This window comes from Atractosteus spatula, chromosome 21 (genome assembly GCF_055471065.1).
Source record: "Atractosteus spatula isolate fAtrSpa1 chromosome 21, fAtrSpa1.hap1, whole genome shotgun sequence".
Taxonomy (NCBI): domain Eukaryota; kingdom Metazoa; phylum Chordata; class Actinopteri; order Semionotiformes; family Lepisosteidae; genus Atractosteus; species Atractosteus spatula.
The window spans coordinates 5,355,983-5,371,390 of NC_142726.1; the positions used below are offsets into that span (position 1 = coordinate 5,355,983).

At 40.6% G+C, this 15,408-nt stretch overlaps 1 protein-coding gene across 2 annotated transcripts; it reads left to right on the forward strand.

The window, feature by feature from the left end:
* The first annotated feature begins 737 nt into the window (after positions 1–737).
* Positions 738–13,739, forward strand: tat (tyrosine aminotransferase). 2 transcript variants are annotated; one of them, XM_088939256.1, is made up of 12 exons: positions 738–820; positions 1,454–1,684; positions 2,264–2,368; positions 2,670–2,737; positions 3,488–3,646; positions 4,329–4,467; positions 5,140–5,192; positions 8,485–8,637; positions 9,204–9,332; positions 10,391–10,474; positions 11,893–11,991; positions 12,558–13,739. In XM_088939256.1, exons 2-12 carry the CDS (start codon positions 1,465–1,467, stop codon positions 12,702–12,704), a joined length of 1,356 nt encoding a protein of 451 aa, XP_088795382.1. In that variant the 5' UTR covers positions 738–820; positions 1,454–1,464; the 3' UTR covers positions 12,705–13,739. The 2 variants fall into 2 exon arrangements, with proteins under 2 accessions (XP_088795382.1, XP_088795383.1); XM_088939257.1 differs by having other exon boundaries at positions 759–815.
* Positions 13,740–15,408: the final 1,669 nt, after the last annotated feature.

The following is a 15,408-nucleotide window of genomic DNA, read 5'->3' on the forward strand; positions in this document are numbered from 1 at the left end:
CTAGATTGTCCAGACACGCGTGTCCGGGTTTAGGCGAGGGAAATAAGTGATTTTTTTGGTACTGGAAATGACCACGATAAAGAAAATGTTACCCGTTTAATAGCTTTGACACTTTGTTGACAGCCATTCAGGTAACTTACCATTTTGGCATGTTCAAATGCAAATAATACATTGCAAAACAATAACTGATACGTAGTGCTTTTTGGAGATTGTCTTTCGAATATTTCTATGAATTGATGAAAACTGCTCACCGTTGTTGTCTTCCATATTTAACATAAACACCCCTCTTTCACAATTAGGACTAGATTAAAATAATCCTTTTTTTCAGAGAAAACGTAGTCAAAGAAGAAATGCTTCGTATGCAAACTTGGAATAAGAATGGGTTTGCTTTAGCCTAGGTAATTCACGAAATGAGAGTCGCCAAGACCACGATAGACGGGGCGGATTATGTGTTTTGAGTGTTTAACTGCAGTATGTTTTCGGAACACGATGTGCTTAAAGCGCAGGAAGAAAACGGGCGCGCGGCTCGCTGAGTCTTGGGGGGTCCCAGCACGCGGCTTTCTGGGCTGTAAGAGGCAGAAATGGAAAGGGTTAAGGAACGTACCCTCTTCCAAAAGTTTTACATTTCGGGAATGATGTAACAAGGGTGTAGGGTACAGCCCTCAGTCAGCACCAATGAAAGAAATGGGCTCGTTTCGACGCCCATTTTTGTGGACCGATATATAGCAGCAGGCTAAAGCAATTTTAACCATTCCGATATAAAAATAATTTAAAAATCAGTCAAGTTCGTGGATAAAGAACTCTGTCATCCTTCTGTAAGGTATTTTTTTCCATTTTCTAAGATCTGTTGTTATATATATATTTTAAGTGTAGCTCAATACCTGTAAAATTGGCATTTGTCAGTTTGATCATTAGATATTAGAAAGATATTGAAATACTTTCACCCTATTCTTGATTAAACTGCCGGGGAAAGAAAGTTTAATAGCCATTAAAATACTTGATCCTTTTCAGAAATGTGTAGTTTTCTGATAATGAATGGAAAACATTCACATGCATATTAATTTGCGCAAAGCATGCGTTCTCATTGATGCGGGGATGGTGGTTTAGTGCTCACAGATTTCGATGCAGGTTAGTTAGTAGAGGTTCTCAGTGGTTTGTGCACAGCAAGTCTGCAGAAGTTCAGCTTTTCCGGTCGATTTCTTTAAAAAAAATAACCTCTTTCATTCATAAGCAGTAATTCATAATTACTAGAGACGGACAGGGTGCTTTTCGCCAGAAAAGTTATATATATATAGGTTTTAGATTTGTGGACCTTCAAGGAATAGAAAATATTAACTGTAACAGCTAGTTTTCTCAAGCCCAAATTGCAGCATCTACTGTACCTGTTTAATTTGCTCCAGGGTTTTGACGCTGTTCCCTGCAGGCTTGCTGAGCTATTTTGTCCCCGGTGTAGGTGCTGCAGACATGGAGAACGAATCCTATGTGATCCAGATGAACGGGAACGGCGTGCATCACGTCAGCGTGAACGGGAGCTTCTGCCCGGCGAAGCTGAAGAGCCGCATTCCCAGGTGGAACATCAGAGCCTCCGAAATGTCCAAGAAAACTTTAAACCCCATCAGAGCCATTGTGGACGGCATGAAAATCCAGCCCAACCCCAATAAACAAATGATTGCTTTGTCGATAGGTGAGTGACAATAGACAATTGCTCCCCGCGTCCGTTTCTGTAATTTATATTTGAAAATATGACAGCTAAATCGTTTTTTTTTTAAAGTCCTGAGTTCCGTGACCATACAGTTAAACCAAGAATGATCTGTTCGCGTTATGAACTTTTAGCTCATTCCTGGGTTATTCGTGCGTGACGTGATTGAGGTCGATTGTAGAACCCAGGACCAGCTTGGCGGGGAGAGAGCGCTGCGGCTCCGGGAGCGAGGAGCGCGCGTCTCCTGCCGGCAGGCGCGCCGCCGCTGGAGGCTCGCCGCCGAGGGAGGCTGTGAGCCTTTGTTATTTTAACGACCAAGACATCAAGACCCGGAGCCTGCCGGCGTTGTGAAGTCCAGCACACCCTTCCAGAAGAAAGTACAATTTCAGAGAAGAGTCAGAAGCATCATTTTCGTGCTCAAAGAGGGAAACTTTAACTTTAAAGGGAATTCATGAATGTACGCGGTCTAATTAGTCAAAAAAAAAAGTCTGCAATAGCTCGTGCTCTTGCAGGGGTCATTTTAACCCCACCTGCACCACCTCTTACTTTCCTTTCTTCACGCAGGTGACCCAACTGTATTCGGGAACCTGCCCACAGATGATGAAGTGCTGGTAGCCATGACAGAAGCCATCACCTCACAGAAGTTCAATGGTTATGCGCCTTCAATAGGTGATTAGCCTTGGTTCTTACAAACACCTGGAGGCAGAAATGGAAGACAGACGCATTCTCTGGCAAGCACATGGTGCTTCCTGTTGTCTGATAATCAGATTCAAGCGCCAACAGTGCCTTATTCATCTTATTCAGGCTCCCCCTCTTAATAAACACATGCTGATCTTTTTTTTTTGCTTCATAGAATTAATATGGCTGTGCACATCGTAAAGGAAGCTTATTGAGGGCTGCCTGTGACAGCTTAGCTTCTCCTAATGTAATTGTGCTTAAATGACTCATAATTCTGTCTTTCCTTTGACAGGGTACCAGAGCAGTCGAGAGGCAGTTGCCAATTTCTATAGCTGCCCAGAGGCACCCTTGGAGGCTAAGGTAAGGCTTTACTTTCTCCATGTCCCATCATTGGTGAATGCAGAAATGCAGGCAGCTTCTAAAAGTTAGTTGGTCTGTTCAAACACCTGCAGCACCCTGGAGCAATGAGGTGTGTTGTGGGACCAGAGGAGAATGCATTCTCATTGGACACCAGAGGTCACTGACATTACTGATGTTCACCAATGGAAGCAAGGGATCATTCATGCATAGAAATAGTGGTCACACTGAGCCACTAGCTTCTATAAGTGTGTGGTCTCACTGTACTGGGGGATGGCTTAGCAATCAAGGCAGTAACACTTTAGAAAAGAGAAAACGTCTGATTTAGGCATTGTAAAGATGGCCGAGAGCTTTAAAAGTTTGATAGGACTTTTGGATAAAAAAGAGTGTCAATGGAAATATGCTCATTTAAGAACAGGAGAAAGAGTCAAATTGGTTTGTTCACATGCAGTTAGACCTCAACGAATTAAGACGATGTGATTTTAGACAAGACTATCCCAATCATACCAAAAGCAGTACATTACCAAAGACAGAGATGGCACGTTCAGCCATTAGCTATACAAGAGTAGCTCAAACACAGTGTTTTTGCACAGAAGTAAGCAGTGCAGAAAAATAATATGTCAGTTTATAAAACAGTAGTAAGTGTTAGGATTTATAGGGGTTTTCGATGACTAGGAGAACTGCTACTGTGATTTCTTTCAGTGTCCCTAATATCACCACAGTGACACAGTGCTCTTCCGTTGTTCCTAACAGGATGTCATCCTGACCAGTGGCTGCAGTCAAGCCATTGAGCTGTCTATTGGGGTCCTGTGTAACCCTGGCCAAAACATCCTGGTACCCTGTCCCGGTTTCTCTCTCTATAAGACTTTGGCAGTGTCCATGGGGATTGAGGTGAAGCTCTACAATTTGCTGGTAAGAGTTTTGAACGTTTCTCTTTCAGTTTAGAGACCAAAATCTGCTGTGGGCAATTGGTAATGAGGTATCATTTGCATCGCAAAACATGTCTTGTTAAATTCTACCATGTTAAAGATTGCAAGATACCAGTTTGTGCAGTTCTATCAAATAAAGAAAGTAAAGAAAGCACATCTGGAAAAAAAACAAGCTTGTCAATGAGTTTGGCAAAGAATATTTTATTTTATGTCTGCCTGCTGCACAGAACGGACCCCACAACATCTGCTCCTACGTACACAGGGTGTTTCACCACCACTCATTTTTCAAAACACCCCCCCTCCCCCCCTCCCCCCACTCACCCATATCAGACCACAAGCATGCAAGTTCATTCTCCACCAATGGCGCAAGAGTTTCAGCTGAGGCTGCTCCTTCCCTGCTCAGTCTGGTAAAGGAACAAAAAAACACAGGTACTCTGATCTGGAAGTTAAAAGGCTCAGGATGACTGGTGGTGACGGCTATAATTCCTACACGCAAAACTACATAAATGTGAACATCATAGAACATCTTGCTAATCAAATTGTGCCATTCAGTCCCTTACTGTAGGAGACCTGACATCGAGTCACTGCTACCAAAAAAAAGAAACACTTTCAAAGTTTTTTTGTGCTCGTAAAAAATGGTTATGTAATTCTGCATTCTCTTTTAGCCTGAAAAATCTTGGGAAGTTGACTTGAAGCACCTAGAATCACTCATTGATGACAAGACAGCCTGCATTATTGTAAACAACCCATCTAACCCCTGTGGTTCTGTCTTCAGTAAATCCCACATTCAGAAGATCCTTGCAGGTCAGTCTCTTAGTGTATGACGTCACACTGGTATATCCGTGAATCCGCTGTAGAGATTTACCATGGTATTCGCAGGCCAATTCCAGACATTTATTGTGATTTCTCTCTCTCTCTTTTGGTCTAAATTAAGTTGAATTAACTCATTTTCTACAATTCACATGAGTGTTGTAGACGGTAAAACCTTGGTTTATCATAGTACCTGTGTAGTGCAATGTTTGTCTGCTCATACTCCAGGAAATAATGATATGAAGACATGAAAGGAAGACGATTGTACCGTGCAAATTTGACCATTTCAGAGACTTGACCAGATAACACATTCTTTGTTATAAATGTACATGTTACAGTACATCATATTTCTGTAAAGTTGCTTCATTTGATCTAAAATGATACTACCATTTTCTTTTCATATGGTGTAGTAAATTAAATTAAGAAGTGATAGATATAAGGGAGATTATAACTGCAACTGCAGGCTGTTGCCATCTAGAATTAATCCATCTCTCAGGATGAATTCTGTCAGTACTTTATGATTGTAAAAGTTTGTACTGTTTCCTATAGGTTTACTAGTCTATTGATTTGAAGATCTTGCGATATACATATATATATGCATTTTGACTCCCTTAGTCTGTAGTATTTCACTTGTCTGACTCTCAGGCTATTTTTCGCTCATTTCAGTTGCTTCCAGACACTGTGTCCCAATACTGGCTGATGAAATCTATGGTGACATGGTAAGTCCAATCATGAGCTACAAAATGCAAACTGACATACGGTACTTGGATGACTGACAAGACTAGAAAGAGAGGCTCGGTTTTCCAAAGCAATTATTTTCTATTTTTTAAATGTTACTTCCTAGACACAGTCAGTGGTGCACTGGTCTGTGAGCTGTGACTTTAAGCCGTGGTCATGTTGAAATCCCCGTAATGGGTGCTGCTGGAGTTCTCTGTGTGACACCCAGCACAAACTACCAACCAGGCACATTCTTTTCCCCAAAAAGTATGAGAAGTTTTCATCAGCTCTCTGTGCTCCTCTTGTTCTCGATCTGACGCGGGCTTCTGTGTTGTAACAGCAACCTACATCAGCGTTTGTGAGGGATTAGTGATCTACCTCTGAATGAAGCTCTGGTATCGCTTGATTTGAATCATAGGCTTTAATCAGTGGAGCCGATACGCACAAAGTAAACGGAGATGACATTGCGGACCCTGTGAACTACCTGTTTTAGAGACTGTGAATGATATAAGGACCCTGGGCGAAGCTCCTTTTTGAAGGGCTCCTGAGCACGGTATTGGAAAAATAAAAAATATTGACAAATGCCAATTCACATTAACTAAAATTCATTTTCTTTGCTGTTTGCTTTATTCAAATTTTAGACAGAAACTAGAAATGAAGAAACCACACAATAAATTTGCATGTTGCTGCTGACGTCACCTCCGTTACATAGAAAATGATATTATCACGATAAAGTATACTGCGGTAGATGATTGTAAAGTCAGTATCGCATGGCTACTAAGTTTGTAGCATGGTAAAGAAGGACACAACAATGAGAATGATTGGCCCTTCAGTTTTCATACTAGAAACGGAGTGTATACATGTACATCTTTCTTCTAGTCACACTTTTAATATTGCCTCAATCTAAACATCTTTCATGTACAAATTAAGGTTGTGCAGGACCAGGTGACTGATTTTTGTGTACTGATTTCTTTTTGTCCATCTGAAAAAAGAAAACCCTAAGAAGAATTAAAATTCCACTGCTCATTTCTTTATTGACACCAGGTGCATTATTAAATCTCTACCAAAATTTATTCAGATTGCTATTAAATGCATTCTGTATTTTCCCATTACAGAAGAATCTGAGTCTTGAAACAAAACCTTTCCAAGTTACTATAATTTTCACAATACTTTTAAGCCCCATTCTGAAAAAAATCGTGTTTTTAGGAGTTTTAATGTTTGTGAGATTTCGTTAGCCACTTGTGACAGGTTGTCTATGCTTTATAATGACTTGATCTTAATAAACCTGTCAAACTAATGTGTTTTAGTCTTGCCTGTGTGCCAGTCAGTTCCACATGTACCTATTGTGACATGAGGCAATGTGTAAAGGTAGTGTAGAGGTGAGGAACTCTTTCCTTCATTTTTCAGCATTGATGAAAAGCTGGTACACCCAGCCCCATATTACGCAAGAGTGGGATCCCATTGCGTGGTTTTTCTGTGTCCCATAATGCTTTGCAGATGGTGGAAAAGTTTCTATTTTCCATGTTGTGCCTAAAACCCCTCTCTGCCCTCCTCTAATACAACCCACCTTCAATGACACCCATTACTCCAAAAGGCCACAAAAAATACCCATCGAGAGCCACATCTGCTCCTCAGTGAATTCTAAAAAACTAAAATAACTGAGGAGAGACAATAATCCTGAGTTATGTCTCTTCTGAATGAAGACTTCAGGCTTGGAAAAAAAAAAAACATGCGTCGGCATCGTGTTTCTGTGTTGTGCCTGTGCAGTGTATGAAGGCAGCATGTGTGCGGCAGAGAGCTGTGCTCCTGCCAAGTGCTTTAATGGGAAACAGTCGCCACAGTGACTTTGCACTTTTTCAGGCTCGCTGCGGCTTCGGCTCCAGCCCACTCCCAGTTAATCACAACCAGATCCTCCTCCTTTTATGTGTCTTCTTTGTTCAAGTCGTGAGCAGGACTGTCTAAACTCTTCCTTGTTTTTGTTTTGTTGTTGTTTTGTGAGAATAAAGCGGTATTAGCTACAGGCCCTTAGGTTATTGTACAGATCAGGTATGTGGGGTGCTCTCTGCACAAACGGCAGGTTCGTGTCTTACACGGGTTAGAGACAGGGCCGTGGACATAGTGGCGCATTCTAAGGCACTCTCAGAAAAAGGGCTTGTAGCACATGTGCCACGCTGTGTTAGATCTGAAACAGCCTATGGCTTCTTGGTGGAATGCTCATCCGTTGTGACCTAACTGTAGTTAGCACTGTGCTAGTTCTCTTCCTCTCTCTGTGGAAACTTGTTGATGATGGGAAAACTCTGTGGAGAAGAGTTTTACAACCTTTTTGCCCAAGGGGCTCCTTTATATGCTTATTAACACCCCAAGTGCAATTAAAAGGAAATTGAACGATGAGGCAGTGGGGCACTTTCTGAAGGGTTGCTGACAAAGAATTATATTGCGTGTTCGTATGATACTGTAGCAGGTAACATTTTATTTTTAATCGATAATGTGTGACTTATTTTACTGTATATTGGTCTTCTTGTCAACATCTTTATTTCCAATACTGTGACCTGTGAAGTAGCTGAGTCTAATGGCCTACCCAGTTATAGCTCTAAAACTAATTCTGTTCTGTGTCCGTATAAGGATGGATGTCCTTTTTGCACTCTTTGAAAAACACGGGCTTTACTTCACACTCACAAACAGGAAAGGCACGTTCTGTGCTTTCTTTAAATGAATGTAGTAGCTCAGCATATACATTCATTCCCTTTTCCCCCACATCTTCCTGTTATATGGCCAGTTCTTTCCAAGCAGTAAATCCACAGAACAGCGCCACAATGAACACATTCCCCAATCCACCAGCCAGCAGCTGACACCTGCAGAGCGATGGATCTAGAGACTCAAATGCAATTGCTAACCACCACTGTTTCATTCACTCACTTGCTGTATCTGTTCAGTTGTACTTTCTCTAATTTTCCACAAGTTATGCTGTCGGCAAAGTGCTCAAACTCAAGTGATATGTCAGCGTTGCCTTCCTCAGTGCATGAAAAGGCAATGTCTCATCCACATTCCTTTGCATATTACACTCTCTGCGAGTTATAATACAGCATTGGGTCTGACGGACGCTGCTCACCAAGAATACTGTAGATCCAGATGAACCAGATCCAAATCCATGTCCTTTGATTACCCTTCAGGGTGTTTTTAACTATTTAAAAAGTTGTTCATTTCAGACGCGTGTCATTCTCCCCCCTTCCCTGAAAAAGCCCGTGTGAATCCCTCCGTCTGACGGCTGAATCCGTGCCTCCGGTGTCCTCGCAGGTTTTCCCAGGATGCACGTTCCACGCCATGGCCCCTCTGAGTGCCGACGTGCCCATCCTGTCCTGCGGAGGGCTGGCCAAGCGGTGGCTGGTCCCGGGCTGGAGGCTGGGCTGGATCCTCATTCATGACCGCAGTAACGCCTTCGGGTCCGAGGTGAGGAGGCTGCTGGTGGAGCAGACGTGACGGCTCTTTTTTTTTCAGAGAGGCTCTGTGTTGAGCTTTTTTAACTTTAACTTTGTCTCTGTTCTGGTGACACAGGGCTCGTTAGTCACTCAGTTTATGTCATTTACTGATTTCAGTATTTGTACACTCCGGCGAATGGTCTTCTCTCCTCACCCCACTACACTGCTCAATCTTTACATTTCTTCAGAAAGCAGTATGATATATATTTATCACTTTACTGCATCAGACCTGCTGATGAACTTCTCAATTTGAAGAAACAAATACATACAAACTGTATAGTATGTATTTCAGATTTTATATTTGACCAAGGGGAACTGGTATCTATTAATGACAGTAATTCTTACACTACTGCATGGTCATTTGGTCATTAGCTATGCAGTTGAGATCCGCTTCATCGTTAAATACACAGACAAGCAAGTATAATAATTTTAAGTGCATCGGTTTGAGGTATCACTGATCTGACAGCTGTACCAAACTGCTGGACAGTGTATCCTCTTTTCTTTCATTTCATTTTGCAATTATTTGTTTTGTGACAGATAAGAGAAGGTTTGGTCAAGCTCACCCAGAGGATTCTGGGACCGTGCACAGTTGTCCAAGGTGCCCTGGAGAGTATCCTGAACAAAACATCTCAGGAATTCTATGACAGCACCATCAGCTTCCTGAAAGTGAGTGACGGTCTCCAAACTCTTTAATTTTATTTTGCCAAAAAAGTAATCCACAGGCTGCTACACTGAGGGAAATACAGTGTATCCCATGACATTGCAGGTCTTCCACACAAAGAAATATTGCTCATTGTATGACCATTCAGAGCTGTTCATTCCTCAACCTTGATTACTAGCTGGTAGAACTATAAGGACAGTTCTACCTAAATATTTTACTGTTGTTGGATATTCCACTTTCCTATAGTTTCTTTCTGTAGGACCAGCAGTATGTCAGCACACTGGTAATTCACGTGTACTGTATATGGCAGTACTGAAAGGAAAGGGCTAAGCGGTTAATCTTGAGAAGTCTGTCCCCACTGGTGGACCAATGAACAGAACCTGTAAGCCTGTCAAGAGGCAATGCAGACAAGGGCAGTTTAAGAGATTTATTAGTTTTTCAAGAGTTTTATCAAGAATAGCATCCTTATACCTCTGTAGGAAATTGATGTTTATTTGATTGTGCTTCTCTTGAAAAGTGGTTTAAAAGACACTGAATCAGGGAAGCTGCTTTTCGTCTGCACCTTTCAGTTGGCATGAAACACAGAACGAAGGACCACGTGCAGCAGCCTGTTCCCTCATTTAAAATGATCCAAATAAGAAACAAATCACTGGAACATGACTGCAATTCCAGTCTCTCAAATTATTTTTGTATGCAAAATGATTTGTTGTAAACTAATATTTTTGCTCTTGTATTTTTATATTAAATTGCAAATGGAGGATTAAGAGCAGATTCAAATGAGGTTGTTAGGCTCAAAGTATATTCCATTTTGCACAAGGCTGTCTTCTAAAGCTTTTCCCTTTCATGAACATGTTATCACACTGTGATGTCTGTTTATTTTTAGTGTGGGCATTCAAGGCCACATAGGCATCACACTATTTACCATACGATAAGGATTTTTAAATGACAATTTTTTGTTTATTTAGTAGGAGAATCGTGTGCTGCCACTAGACGAAAAGTACTGGAGTTTTTGGAAACATCAAATCACTTTTTATTCTCTCTGTCTCCACCTTGTTTGTTTTAGTCCAATTCTGACATCTGTTACAATGCACTTTCCACTGTTCCTGGCCTGACTCCAATAAAACCATCAGGCGCCATGTATATAATGGTGAGTAGACACAGGGTGCTCAATCCTTTGTGACAATGTTGAAAATGTATTTTTGTCACATGCACTAGCTTTTCATCTGTCACTCAAAGGATCTTAAGATAAATGTACACAAAATTACCAGAGTCTCATTTAAGTGATTCCTGATTGGACGGAAAGTGAAAATGCCAGTGTTATTTTCTATATGCTGTACTGTTATATTTGTACTTTATTTAGCTGATGTTATTAACCATTATGACTTCCATTGGTTAATAATCGTTACTCGAACCATTAGCACTACCCTACCCTATCCTACACCAAAAATGTGTCAGGTGCCCGTTATTGGTGTAACTAAAGCTGACAGACTATAACATCTCTCATATCTGATCACGTTTGGATATAGACCACTTCCTGTCTGAATGTGGTGGGTTCCAAATGAATCTCCGCTGGCATGTGCTTCAACCTCAGCATACCCCAGCTGCAATGGGGACTGGGCTTGTATATCCCAGGGCCCCATTACACACAACTGCAGGGGATCTCACTTCCAGTGCTGTGATGAAAGGACAGATCCCTGTACTCTGTGCATCTTCCTGTTTTATGATGCCACCTCAGAGGATCCAATGCACAGTACTTATAAGCCCAATGAGATTTTCCTTTGATGCTTTTCAAAGGTATGACTAATTAAAATTGTGTTGTAAATTCTAGATTCCTACCTTCCATGCCAAAGACTCTGACTCCGTGCCAGTGAAGCTCGAAAGACAAGGTCATCTGTTTATCAAAGCACAGTAGCCCTGATTCAGTGCATTGACCTTAGTAGTTACATATAAATCAGCTGGCACATGAAGAGTTTTGAGCAATGAATGTGGCTGTAGGATATTTTTTCTAGAACAATTGAGTTTTTGCTGATGCAAAATTATGCAACACCACCACCCGGCCCTATGAATTTAATTATTAGATAATAATTCATTCCATTGTGTAAAATAACAGTTTTGCAACAGAAAAGATGGTGCAAAATGTAAAACATATTAGCAAAAACCTTTGAACATACTTTAATATACAGCATGTACAGTCTTCCTATATACCGTATATTAAATATGTAACATTCTGCTCTGTTTTATTCTTGGTGTTCTGTCAAGGTTAATCACTGAATAATTTAGATTTAGACAATATTTAATATTTTTCCTTATCCTTCTTGGAAAAACAATTTGTAATATATTTAGAGAGTAGAAGAAAAAATAGAAGTCCAGGTCTTGCAAAATAGAACATTTTACAAGTTTTCAGTAGTGAAATTCCTGTGGGGCGTCTTATTCATAGCTGAAGTACTGCACACACACTCTGTGGAACAGTGAATATTGAGCTGTGCTCTGACTCAAAACATGGTTTAATAAAGCAGTTTCCTTCAAGCCTGAATAGGTGTTGTTACGATGTCTGATTCCCTGCAGGTGGGGATTGATATGGAGCGTTTCCCGGAGTTCGAGAATGACGTGGAGTTCACCGAGAGACTAGTGACAGAGCAGTCGGTCTTCTGTCTCCCTGCAACAGTAAGAGTGCCTTTTTTTGTGCTGATATGTTTGCTGAAGTCCAGACAAAACAGTAGAAACACTGACAGCCATAATAAGCACAGGAGTCCACAGTTCAGAATTCCGGGTAAATTTGGTGTCTGCAGTCTCATATATGAAACTAAAGAAGCACCTGGTTACACAGCTCATATTAAAACAAGTGTTTTTATCCCTCTGCAGCTACATTCGAACATAAGACTGGGGAGAAATCTTAGGCTGACTTGAGAAAGAGAGATGAGATGTAATCACACCCATCGTTTTGGATAGTCTTACTTCTCAGAGATAAAATAAAGAAAAGAGTTTAGAAATGACTGGCAGAAACTTTCTTACGAATTCCACAGTAAGAGGAATTGAATACCTTCTCCTAAGGTCCGATGTTAATAACAGTTCACAACCTTCAGAGCTCAAGGGGAAAGCGCAGAAAATGCATGTGCTTACTGTGGAATTCCTCAAGACAAGACTTTGGGATTCATTTGAGACTAGTACTGTACTGTATGTCTCTGTGGCACGCGCAAGAAATGCTGAAATGTGCTTTCAACACCCCTCAGCCTTTCGAGTACCCAGACTACTTCCGCATCGTGGTGACGGTCCCGGAGGAGATGATGGTGGAGGCTTGCAACCGGATCCGGGAATTCTGTGAGCAGCACTATGACCAGCAGATCCCGGACCTGCAAGACCTGGAGTGCGACAAGTGAGCCCCCAGATCAGGGATGGGGAACTGTAACTAACCGGGCCGAAGCAAACTGGTTTCCCATTTCCCCTAAGACACTTCTAGAACACAAGCTCAGCCATTTTGTTGATATAGAGGACAGAATTTCAATGAATAAAAATAGCCGTACAGCATCCGCAAGAGCCTGTGGCCAGATGCAGATACACCAGAATTCGGTTGTCCTGTCCTTAGAGGCTGCTACTGTTCAACCACTGCTGCCACCAAATGCTTGTGATAGCAGCCATTCATGTTGAACTCTATATTTTAATCAAAACACTCTTGAGTTGTATTTATATGGCATTAGTCTACTTAGACATTTTTTGTAACCTTACTTGTTTGCTGGCTTTATATGTATAATACTCTGTCTGTTTCATTCATTCAGTATTTATGTCTGTAACCTTTAAAACAATAATGCACATCCAGTCCAATATGGTAACTCCTTCATTCCAATGGGACAAACCGGTTTCTGATTAATAATATCTTTCTGACTTTATTGGCAGGTGAAAGACACTGAGCTTTATTAAATGGTGTCTACTTGAGTCAGAGAGAAGCAAAATCTCACAATGAACAGACAAGGCTTTGAAAATGATGTGTATTCTCTGCATGTTATAATCCTCTGTCCAAGATAAGTTTATTAGAACGTATTTAACATTAATAAGCAGTTGCCTGAATGCTTTGAAAGCCTTATTAATTTCTTTTTAAAATAAGTATCTGTGATATTTTTATTTCTCACATTTAAGTAGTCTGTTTTTTCTACTGCATCATCTGTCTGCAATTGAGTAGTTAGACGAACCATGACAAACTGTTAGATTACCATTAAGCCAATGCCAAAAGTGTACAAAATAGTATGTCACAGTTTTAGTTGAATGTTTTTTTACTGAACAAAAACTATTTAAACAATTAAAAATGTATATCATTTAAAGTCTGTAGCTTGAACTATTAATTTAGGCCACATGCTGGCCTTATTTTAAGACTATTATCTTGCTCCCTTATTAAAGACTGTTGCAAGAGTAGAGAAAAAGTGTAGTCTTTATATCTAACCTATTAAACCATGGGAGAAATGTGGACTGTCATCTTAGTAACACCAAATTCCCCATCTTAAAACATGGCAGTGCTTGCAAATGTTTAGTTCTTCCTGTATAAATGCTTGAGGTTCTATGGATCTGCTAAAGGTGTATTTTACTTTACTCGTGCACACACCACATTTTCAAGAGATCAGAAACATTTCTAGCAGGAACTTGTTCAAAATAGGTATGTGAAATTTACCATGCTGGTCAAAGATAACCTAGAATTCATCTTTTTACACACCTGCAAGCCAACTAACATTTATTTTCTTTGTGATAAACTGAAAGGATTAAATAATTACAGCTACAAAAACACAATGTACTACACTCTTGTTTATAATTACACTATTGTTAAGAATTAGAAGGTGTGTTCTGTAAAGCATACACTGTTTGAGTCTCTTCACCTCCTGTGTTGTGAAATTTAAACAAAGGGATATACAGTCACAGATGGGCCTTGGCCGGCTTTGGAATCACATTAGACATCACAGCATAGGAAATGCTCAAAGCCGGTTACATTATCCAATAGCAGACCATCGCAGAAAAGATTGCATGATCACACTTCAGCAGGCAAACCAGAAGAGATTTTGCAGAACTGTGTGGGTGTAAAATATTTAAGCGACTAACGGGTTAATAAATTATTTATTCTAACTTAATTTAAGGCGAAACATCAACAAACACTAATGCCTACTGCATTAGCATTCATCTTGGGACCGGTCAGATGCTAATGTGAATTAATCCTAAAAACAGTTTTTATACCAATGATGTGATGACTACTACTGCATGGTACCAGTAAGCCTTGCATAACCAGGCCAGTAGTTAGACTCCTAGTCTCAGGCACACAGGTGACCCTCTGTCAACCAGCAGCCCAGCATTTGGATTTAATCCTCTCCATGTGTGAGAATGCTGACTCATAAAGGTAAGTGGATCTTCAAAATACTTCAGATGTGTCCGTGCCAAACAATGCTGCAAGTCTGAATAAATTAAACCAATGTCCACAGCAAATGGAAGCACAAAACAAGTAACATTACAAGAGCTTATTTTGCAAAGTCTTTAAGCCACACGATGAAATCTAAACTAATGTTTTGCAGCTGTTTGATGAGGTGACCAATGACAAACTGCACATGCTTTCCACTGGTGTTTTGAGCCTGTCATTGCATGTTTGTTATTCTGCTGCACAGAATAGATTTTGGTTACAAAGAAATTGTGTGAATATTTTTCTTTTGCCCGACGGCTCTAAGTTTAGTTCATTTAATATTTATTAATATGTGACATCAGTTAAAAAAGCCGGATCTCACAGCCACACCCTGTCTTCTTGTTTTTCCCAGCTTTTGAGATCAGCGTCCCACTGAAACCAGCTCCACCCTCATATCTGCATTAACCACTACTGACACGCATTAGAACACAACTGATCATTTAATTTGAAAAATAATCAGGTCTAAATGAAACTAAACTTTGTGATCAACATTCTTGGGCAGCCTGTCCAACAGCACACTGTCCCATATCACCATACTTGGACTTTGGTTTGGAAATTCTGGTTCAGAAGGAAGAGCGCCCCCCTCCTGGGCCAGTACAACACTTACAACATTCACCTGGTTTTCATTAGTGATCTCCAATCCCAGCACTGTA